This window comes from Theropithecus gelada, chromosome 19 (assembly GCF_003255815.1).
Source record: "Theropithecus gelada isolate Dixy chromosome 19, Tgel_1.0, whole genome shotgun sequence".
NCBI classification, from domain to species: domain Eukaryota; kingdom Metazoa; phylum Chordata; class Mammalia; order Primates; family Cercopithecidae; genus Theropithecus; species Theropithecus gelada.
This window is the reverse complement of record NC_037687.1, coordinates 23,918,435-23,928,659: the sequence shown is the minus strand read 5'-3', so window position 1 is coordinate 23,928,659 and position 10,225 is coordinate 23,918,435. Positions and strand designations below refer to the sequence as shown.

Below are 10,225 nucleotides of genomic sequence, written 5' to 3'. Positions count from 1 at the left end.
AAATAGTAACCAGGTGTGGTTGTGCACGCCTGTAATCCCAGTTACTCAGGTGGCTGATGAGAATCACTTGAATCCAGCAGGCAGGGGTTGCGGTGAACCAAGACGGCACTACTGCACTCCAGCCTGGGCAACAGAGCAAGGCTGGCTCAAAAAAAAACTTTTCGGCTGGGCGTCGTGGCTCATGTCTGTAATCCCAGCATTTTGGGAGGCCAAGGCAGGCAGATCATGAGGTCAGGAGATTGAGACCATCCTGGCTAACATGGTGAAACCCCGTCTCTACTAAAAATACAAAAAAATTAGCCGGGTGTGGTGGTGGGTGCCTGTAGTCCCAGCTACTCGGGAGGCTGAGGCAGGAGAATGGCATGAACCCGGAAGGTAGAGCTTGCAGTGAACCGAGATTGCGCCACTGCACTCCAGCCTGGGCAACAGAGCAAGACTCCGTCTCAAAAAAAAAAAAAAATTTTTTTTCATATTATAAATTGCACCCATTAAGGTCAATTAGGTCAGGCTCATGCCTGTAATTCCAGCACTTTGAGAGGCCGAGGCAGAAGGATCGCTTGAGCCCAGGAGTTTGAGACCAGCCTGGGCAACACTAGAGACCGTGTCTCAAAAAAATAAATAAACAAAAATATATAAATAAATAAATAAAATACAGTTAAATGAGTTTTGACAGATGAATGTACTGTGAAAAACCACTCCCATAATCAAGATACATGATATTCTTATCCTCAAATTTCCTCATGCTTCTTTGCAGTCTGCCCCTCTCTCCAGCTCCAGGCCCAGGTAACCCCTGATCTGCTTTTGGTCACTATGAATTAGTTTTACCTCTTCTAGAATTTTACATTGGTGGAATCATATACTATGTAGCTTCTTGCATCTGACTTTTTTTACGTGACATAATGCTTTTGGGATTTATTCATTTTTGCACATGGCAGTAGTTTTTGGTTTTTTTTTTTTTTGAGAGGGAGTCTCGCTCTGTCGCCCAGGCTGGAGTGCAGTGGCCGGATCTCGGCTCACTGCAAGCTCCGCCTCCTGGGTTTACGCCATTCTCCTGCCTCAGCCTCCCCAGTAGCTGGGACTACAGGCGCCCGCCCCCTCGCCCGGCCTTTTTTTTTTAGTAGGGGTTTTTTTTTTTTTTTTTTTTTTGTATTTTTTATTTTTTTTTAGAGACGGGGTTTTTTGTATTTTTTAGTAGAGACGGGGTTTCACCAGGTTAGCCAGGATGATCTTGATCTCCTGACCTCGTGATCCACCCGTCTCGGCCTCCCAAAGTGCTGGGATTACAGGCTTGAGCCACTGTGCCCGAGCCCAGCCTTTTTTTTTTTTTTTGGAGATGGAGTTTCACTCTTGTTGCCCAGGCTGGAGTGCAATGGCACAATCTCGGCTCACCACAACCTCTGCCTCCGGGGTTTAAGCGATTCTCCTGCCTTAGCCTCCCAAGTGGTTGGGATTACAGGCATGTGCCACCAGGCCCAGCTAATTTGGTGTTTTTAGTAGAGATGGGGTTTCTCCATGTTGGTCAGGCTGGTCTCGAACTCCTGACCTCAGGCGATCTGCCCGCCTCGACCTCCCAAAGTGCTGGGATTACAGGCGTGAGTCACCACGGCCGGCCCAGTTCTTTCCATTTTTGAAAAACTTGCTAAGGAGTATTATGTTGTCTGGGTGTACCACAGTTTGCTTATCCACCCACTTGTTGATTTACATCTGATGGTTTCCAGGTTGGGGCTGTTGTGCATAAAGGTGCATTTGTAGACAGGTTTTTTATTTTTCATTTATTTTATTTTATTTTTGAGACAGTCTTGCTCTGTCACCCAGGTTGGAGTGCAGTGGTGCAATCTCGGCTCACTGCAACCTCTGCCTCTCAGGTTCAAGCGATTCTCCTGCCTCAGCTTCCTGAGTAGCTGGGATTACAGGCGCCCACCATCACGCCCAGCTAATTTTTGTATTTTTAGTAGGGATAGGGTTTCACCATGTTGGCCAGGCTGGTCTTGAACTCCTGACCTCAAGTAATCCACCTGCCTTGGCCTCCCAAAGTGCTGGGATTACAGGTGTGAGCCACCGCACCTGGCTAATTTTTGTATTTTTAGTAGAGACGTGGTTTCACCATGTTGACCGGGCTGGTCTCAAACTCCTGACCTCAAGCGATCTGCCTGCCTCAGCCTCCCAAAGTGCTGGGATTACAGGCATGAGCCACTGCACCCGGCCTAAAATTTTTTTTGTAGAGACAGGGTCTCAACATATTACCCGGGGTGGCCTCCACCTCCTGGGCTCATGCAATTCTCCAGCCTTGGTCTTCCAAAGCTCTGGGATGACAGGCATAAGCCACCACAGCTGGCTAATGTAGACAGGTCTTTACATGCCACCGTTGTTCATAGCAAATATTTTGTAACATGTAGGGCTGATACACAAAATATTTACTGCTTGGCAAAGTCATTGGTCCATCCAACATCCGGGATATGGGTCCCCCTTACCTCCCACTATACCCAGTTTAACCCCTGGACTGCTGGGCCAGAGGGCAGCCCAGGGGATCCCCAGGGAGAGCTAGGAGGATACTAATAGTCAGGGGGTTCATGGCAGTGATATGAATGGATAAATAATCCATAATTTAGTGTTTTGGGGTTTAAACCACTGGCATGACCATCCCAGGGCGTGTGCTGGCTTGAAGGTCAGTTCTGGGAAAGTTCTCTCTGTTCTCCTGAAATGAAGTTCATAGATAGTCATAGATAGTAGAACCCGCTGGCACATGATTTAACATGATTGAAGAAAATCCTACTTTGGGAGGCCAAGGTGGGCAGATTGTTTGAGCCCAGGAGTTTGAGACTAGTCTGAGCAACATGGTGAAACCCCATCTCTACCTAAAAAAAAAAAAAAAAATTATATATATATATATGTATGTATTTTTAGTAGAGATGGGGTTTTACCATGTTGGCCAGGCTGGTCTTGAACTCCTGACCTCAAGTAATTCACCCGCTTTGGCCTCCCAAACTGCTGGCATTACAGACATGAGCCACCACACCTAGCTAATTTTTGTATTTTTAGTAGAGATGTAATATATATATATATAAGCTGGGTGTGGTAGTACATATCTGCAGTCCCAGCTACTTGGGAGGCTGAGGTAGGAGAATCACCTGAGCCTGGGAAGTTGAGGCTCCAGTGAGTCAAGACTGTGCCACTGCACTCCAGCCTGGGTGAGAGAGTGAGACCCTGTCTCAGAAACAACAACAGCAGCAACAGCAGCAAGAAAAACAACCCTTGATTGCCCTAAATGTAATAAAAAGAAGAAATAAGAACATACTAAACTTACAATATGCATTTCATTATGCAGATGTATGGAGCCAGCACCCCAGAACCCAAGGAGGTAACCAGATGTTTACACCTATACTATAGACAGTTCTAACACATTGAAAGCATGTGGACTGGTGTCCAATTACCAACAGCCATGTGCAATGTGATTTTTTTCACATGGCGGACAACCTTTGGCCAAGTTTTGAACAAAACACGATACAAGCTTTCCTCATTTTTTGTGGTAGTTGCACTTCCTGGAAGATTCTGAGGCCATTTGAAAACAAAAAGGACTTTGTATTTACAAGACAGAGAGTTTTGGCCAGGGTTTTCACCTCCAAGTAAGGCTAAAATTTAGTTGGTCTGAACTAGTGTGGAAATACTGTTCTTTTTCGTTTGTTTGTTTTTGAGATGGAGTCTCGCTCTATTGCCCAGGCTGGAGTGCAGTGACACGATCTCAGCTCACTGCAGCCTCTGCCTCCTGGGTTCAAGCAATTCTCCTGCTCAGCCTCCCGAGTAGCTGGGACTACAGGTGCCCACCACCACGCCTGGCTAATTTTTGTATTTTTAGTAGAGACGTGGTTTCACCATTTTGGCCAGGCTGGTCTCAAACTCCTGACCTTGTGATCCGCCCGCCTTGGCCTCCCAAAGTGCTGGGATTACAGGCGTGAGCCACCACACCTGGCCAATACTGGTTGTTAAAATATTGAAATACTTCTATTCTGGCTGGATGATAGTACAAGAGTAGTTTAGAAAGCACTAAAATTCAATATGTATTCAAATAAAAATGAATTAGTTCAGGTTAATTGTGACAGATCTTTGTCATATCATAACTTAGGGGATAATAAGGATTTTTGGTTTTTTGAGACAGGGTCTTACTCTGTTGCCCAGGCTGGAATGCAGTGGCATGATCATGGCTTACTGTAGCCTTGACCTCCTGGGCTCAGGTGATCCTCCCACCTCAGCATCCTGAGTAGCTGGGACTGCAGGTGTGTACCACCATGTCCAGCTAATTGTTGTATTTTAAGTAGAGACATGGTTTCGCCTTGTTGGCCAGGCTGGTCTTGAACTCCTGGCCTTAAGTGATCTGCCCGCCTCAGCCTCCCAAAGTGGTGGGATTGCAGGCATGAGCCACTGCGCCTGGCCCCCAGGCTGGTCTTGAACTCCTGGGCTCAAGCAATTCACCAGCCTCGCCTTCCAAAGTGCTGGGATTAATGGTGTGTGCCACCACGCCCTGCTCAATTTTTGAAATGTTTCGTAGAGATGAAGGTCTCTCTATGTTGCCTGACCCCCAGGCTGGTTTCGAATTCCTGGCTTCAAGCCATCCTCCTTCCTTGGCCTCCCAAAGTGCTGGGATGACACTATGCCTGGCCTAAAATATTTTAAAAATTTGATGCATACATTGACATATATTAACTTATATGACAGTACCAGTGGCAAAACATTTTGAATATTACCCTTCCTTCCTGAATGTCCAGTGAGACATCTGGAAGCTGCATGAGACAAGGGATGATGCTGTACTGTGTGGAGATTCCTTAATATTACAAGACAGCTGCATCCCTGGACCACATCTCCCAAGAGCCAAGAGCAGCTTCCAGTCATGATGATAATGCAAATCATCCCCATACATTCCAGAATCCTCCCTGGGGACCTGCCAAGTCACTTTGTGAACCATTTGTGGGTTCAGTGGTTAAAAGCAGGGGTCGGGTTACAAGAAATCAGGCTTTGGATGTCTGAGCCTCAGGAGACTGGGCCAAATAGTAATCTTCTCTTGCTGGTCTGTGAGGCCTCCTCCTCTGAGGAATGTACAATTGTGCAATATTACCAATCTCCCCAGTTTACAGGTTCAGAGAGGCAGTGACTTGCCTGAGATTACAAAGAAGGCAAGTGGCCAAGCCAGGATTCAAACCCAGCCAGACTCTGGACCCCTTTACCGCGAACACATTCCTGTGGGAGGAGCGATCTCATTGCTTCCATTTCCCAAATGCAAGGTGGGGTCGCAGAGACAGAGGTCAACAGAGGCCCTGGGAGGAGATGGCAGCGCTGGGAAACCCAGTCCTCTCCAACCTCAGAGCCCATGTCTTTTCTTTCTTTTTTTTTTTTTTGAGGGGGCTGGGGGATGGGATAATGCTCTGTTGCTGAGGCTGGAGTGCAGAGGTGCAATCAGAGCTCACTGCAGCCTTGATCTCCTAGGCTCAAGCAATCCTCCTGCCTCAGCCTCCCCAGTAGCTAGGACTCCAGGTGCATGCCATCATGCCTGGCTGATATGATTTGGCTGTGTTCCCACCCAAATCTCATCTTGAATTGTAGTTCCCATAATCCCCTTGTGTCGTGGGAGGGACTGGATGGGAGGTAATTGAATCACGGGAGCGGTTACCCCCATGCTGTTCTCACGAGATCTAATGGTTTTATAAGGAGCTTTCCCCCCTTTTGCTTGGAACTTCTCTTTCCTGCCATCACAAGATGTGTTTTCTTCTCCTTCTGCCATGATTGTAAGTTTCACGAGGCCTCCCCAGCCATGCTGAACTGTGGGTTGATTAAACCTCTCCTCCTGTATAAATTACTCAGTCTCGGGTAGGTCTTTATTAGTAGCGTGAGAAGGGACTAATACAGTGGCTATTTTTTTATTCTTTTGTAGAGAAGGGATCTCACTATGTTGCCAAGGCTGGTCTGTAACTCCTGACCTTAAAGGATCCTCCAATCTTGGCCTCCTAAAATGCCAGGATTACAGGCATGAGCCACTGTGCCCAGTTCTTGCTTGTTTTTCACATTTTGCCTCTTATTTATTACTTATAAATTTATTTTATTTTTTTGAGATGGAGTCTCACTTTGTTGCCCAGGCTGGAGTGCAGTGGCGTGATCTCAGCTCACTGCAAGCTCTGCCTCCCAGGTTCATGCTATTCTCCTGCCTCAGCCTCCCAAGTAGCTGGGACCACAGGTGCCCACCACCACGCCCGGCTAATTTTTTGTATTTTTAGTAGAGACGGAGTTTCACCATGTTAGCCAGGATGGTCTCGATCTCTTGACCTCGAGATCCGTCCGCCTTGGGCTCCCCCAAGTGTTGGGATGACAGGTGTGAGCCACCATGCCTGGCCTTATTTATTATTTTTAATTGAGAAGAGTCTTGCTCTATTGCTCAGGCTGGTCTCGAACTCCTGAGCTCAAGTGATCCTCCTGCCTCAGCCTCCCAAAGTGCTGGGATCAGAGGCATGGGCCACCGTGCCCGGCTAGCCTTTTTTTTTTTTTTTTTTTTTTAAACCTGTGATCTTGAATGTTGGGTGCTCACACCCGGGCGTGCAAAACAAGTCATTGGGATGAGGCAAGAAACATAAGAAAACCCTATTCATATTCATAATTTTAAAACGGAATAATTTAAGCTTTATTACTAACATACAGATAAGTATCTGTATGTCTTTATAAATAAATATACACATATTGGGAATACATGCCCAAATACCATTTATTCTTAGGTCCATAATCAAATAAGGCAGGCTGCCATTGCTTTCACCTGCTAAGTGAGTCTCTAAGCCTCTCTTGGGGACCATGACTAGAGAGGGGGCATACTGGGTAAGACAATTGTGGGCTCCAGAGCCTGACCACCTGGGTTCAAGCCCCTAATTTGCCCCTTCCTAAGCTGTCTGACCTTAAGCAAGTGACTTCACCATTCTGGCCTCAGCTTCCTCATTTGTATAATGAAAATAATAGCAGCTGTCACTTCAGAGGGCTGAGGTGAGGGACGCATCAGTTGATCCAATGGAAACACTGAGAATGGTGCCTGGTACCCAGCAGGTGCTCAGTGAGTGTGAGCTACGGTTATTGTCTACCCTGCCGTGCAAGTGGGGAAATAGGTGCAGACAGCTGAAATAATGAGGTAATAATCATGAGTGGAGCTGAGATTCAGAAGTCTGTTATTTTTCTTTTTTAAAAATAGAGACGGGGTCTTGGCATGTTGACCAGGCTGGTCTAGAACTCCTGGGCTCAAGCGATCCTCCCACCTCGGCCGCCCAAAGTGCTGGGAATACAGGCGTGAGCCCCCGCGCCCGGTCCAGCACCCAGTTCTCGACGACAGCCGCACCTCGGAGCTCTGAGCATTTTCTCCTCTGCAAGACTGAAATACTTCTACTCAGTCTTGAATAGAATAGTTAAGAGTAGCATGCAGGTCACAGGGCTCTCTCAGGAGGGAAGGAGGTCGCAGTCCGAAAGAAGGGGAGGTGGTCCGCCTTCCACAGGGGCTTGGAGAGAAGTCCAAAGGCTGAAGAGAGTAGATGGCTATGGAACAGAGACCCTGGGCATACTGTCGCCTGGGCAGTCACAGTAGGCCACCAGGAGGGGGACCGGCGCGCCCTCTAGTGGCGGAAGCAATCCCTGCAGCCAAGGGTCCCGCATCCTGGAAGCTATTGAGGCACTGAGAAAGGGCGATGCTTCCCCAGGCCCACCTGGCTCATAAGCGATAGAGCCAGGATTTGAATCTTGCCAATCTGGCTCCAGAGCCTGCACTCTTTCTGTTTCCAAATCTCTGTCCCTGCCCTAGAGGGCAGGGCTCTTGGAATCTTGGGCAGGACATTTTTTTCTGGTCTGGGGCCCTGCTGGACCCTGCGGGACGGCGTGACATCCCTGGCTTCCTCCGTGACTGGGATGACCCAGAATGTCCCCATGCATATCCACGTGGGCATGACCCAGTGGGCATGACCATTTGAGAAATCTGGAGGTCGCTTCCCATCCTCCTCCTGGTGCTCTCCTCCTGCCAATGTCAGCCTTCTTTCATGCTCTCCCTCGAATTTCTTTCTTGGTCAGTTTCCCCCTTCCCTGTCTCCGCGACACCCCTCCACCCCTCACTGCTCACATAGAGCTTCTCCACATCCAGACAGACCCCTGAAAAACAAAGGCGAGGGTATCAGGGCTTCAGCCGCTTCCCGTCAGACTCAGCAGTGCCGGGTTGGGGTACTGGGGGTTCTCGATGACCCCGGGCCCGAACTTGAGCTCCAGGAAGCGGCGATAGTTGTTAGGCGCCTGCGCCACGAAGCCGGCAAAGGGCAGGGGCACCAGCGGCTGCAGGAAGTGCTCGGGGAACTCCACATCCTGCTGGTGGTCCAGCCACGTGTCCTTAGTCATGACGCCGTTGCGGGGGTAGAAGGGCCACAGGTCCACGTGGAGGTGGTTGCTTTCGCTATACTGCACGCGAAAAAAGTCGCCCTCGACCGCCTTCTCCCACACGAAGCCGCGCTCATCCACCACCGAGCCGGCCTCTGCCCCCCGCAGCTGCTCGCAGTTGCCCACGTCCTCCAAGTAGATGCCCAGGTCCACGTCGTAGTCCCATGGGATGATGTCCCCGTGGCGGGCGGCCCCCAGCAGTGAGCCGCCCTCCAGCCAGTAGCGCACACCCGCGGCCTCCAGCACGCCCACCACGTAGCGGGCGGTCTCGCGCAGTGCGCGCAAGCAGCAAGGGGGCGTCCAGCGCTCCTCATAGAGGTAGGCGGGTGTATCGCCCACCACGGTTCCGAAGCAGCGCGTGGTCTCCTTGTTGCAGCCGAACCACTCCAGCCGCCCGCCCTCCCAGCTCACTAGGCGGATGCCCAGTGCACGGAGCAGGGCTGCCCGCCTAGCGCGCCCCTCGCGCTCAGCCTTCCAGCGCGCGTGGGCCGTGGTCAGCGGGGGCTGGCGTGCCGCGGCGAAGGTCAAGTCCAGCAGCTGCACAGCCCAGCCGCGAAGGGAGGTCTGCAGGAAGAGGCTGGTGCTCACCGGCCGGGCCAGAGGTGCGGAGAGGTTGAAGAGGTCACGGGCGCGCAGGAGCACCACAGCATCTCCGTCCAGGGCGTCGCAGCGGGGCGCGGCGGGGGCTGCGCCATAGCGGGCGGTCCACTCTCGCAGGCTGACGTTCAGGGCCAGGCACCTGGCAGGGTTGGCCGTGGCGACGGGGGCAGCCACCAGGCGTGCCTTTCCCACGCGGAGCGCCTCTACCATGCGCTCCAGCTGGCCCGGTGCCTCAGCCCGTGCCCCGTCAGGTACCAGGGCCACGAACTCGGTGGTCACATAGGTCTCCGGGCGCGAGGCTGCGGCTGGCCGGTCCAGGGCAGGCTGGAGCAGCGCCAGACGAACGTTGGGGATGCGAGGCAGGGCCAGGGGCGGGTAGGGGAGCGTGTCGGCTGCCACCACCAAGGGCTGGGCCGGGTCTTGCTGCAGGAAGGAGTCCACCAGCTCGGGCACCGCGTTGTCAAATGCCTCGAACTCCCGCACCAGGATGGTGACGCGGGGGCCGGCAGCAGAGGCACGGCGGGGCCCCCGGGCCCGGGAATTCCTAGGCTGGTGCTGCAGCCAGGAGACATAGAAGAGGACCAGAAGGTTGAGGGTGATGGCGGCCGCCAGGGCAGCCTGGCAGCGGGTGAGCCGCATCGGGTCGAAGTCTGGGGCTAGCTGGGCCTCGAGGACATCCTGGGGAGGGGGATGAAAGGGAAGGCAGCAGCTGACTGTCAGAACCACCCCCTTCTGCCACCCTCAGCCTTTCCCCTTTGTACAGCTCTTTCTCAATTCCCTTTCTTCCCTATGGCTTCAGCTTTGACTTCCCCTTCTCCAGGAAGCACTCCGTGACCTCCCAGTCTGGGCCATGCACCAACTCTGGGTGTCCTCAGCCCCCTGGGTTCCCCCACCACTGCCTGACCACTCTAAGTCATCAGCGCTGGGGAAGAGGGTGTGTCCCTACTAGCATGCGAGACCCAGGAGGGTGGGACCTGAGCCTGGCTGGGTCACTGCTGGGTCCTCAAAACCAAAACAGAGCCAGATACACGTTAGGTGCTGGATGTTTTGTTTTGTTTTGTTTTTCCTTAAAGTGAATCACCTTCCCTTTGTCTTCATTCAGTGCCACCCTCTGCCTATTCTCTGTCAACTTATCCAGATTCAGGCTCAGTTTTTTTTTTTTTTTTTTTTTTTTTTTTTTTTTTTTTTTTTT

General features: G+C 51.3%; 1 protein-coding gene across 13 annotated transcripts in view; it reads right to left on the bottom strand.

Moving 5' to 3' along the window:
- Positions 1 to 6,633: 6,633 nt before the first annotated feature.
- Positions 6,634 to 10,225, bottom strand: part of FKRP (fukutin related protein) — a 12,614-nt gene continuing 9,022 nt past the window's right edge. For all 13 annotated transcript variants that reach the window (XM_025365814.1, XM_025365822.1, XM_025365815.1 and 10 more), the window contains one exon: positions 6,634 to 9,711. In XM_025365814.1, the coding sequence (XP_025221599.1) occupies positions 8,185 to 9,672 (1,488 nt within the window). In that variant the 5' untranslated portion in view covers positions 9,673 to 9,711 and the 3' untranslated portion in view covers positions 6,634 to 8,184. The remainder of the gene's footprint in view (positions 9,712 to 10,225) is intronic.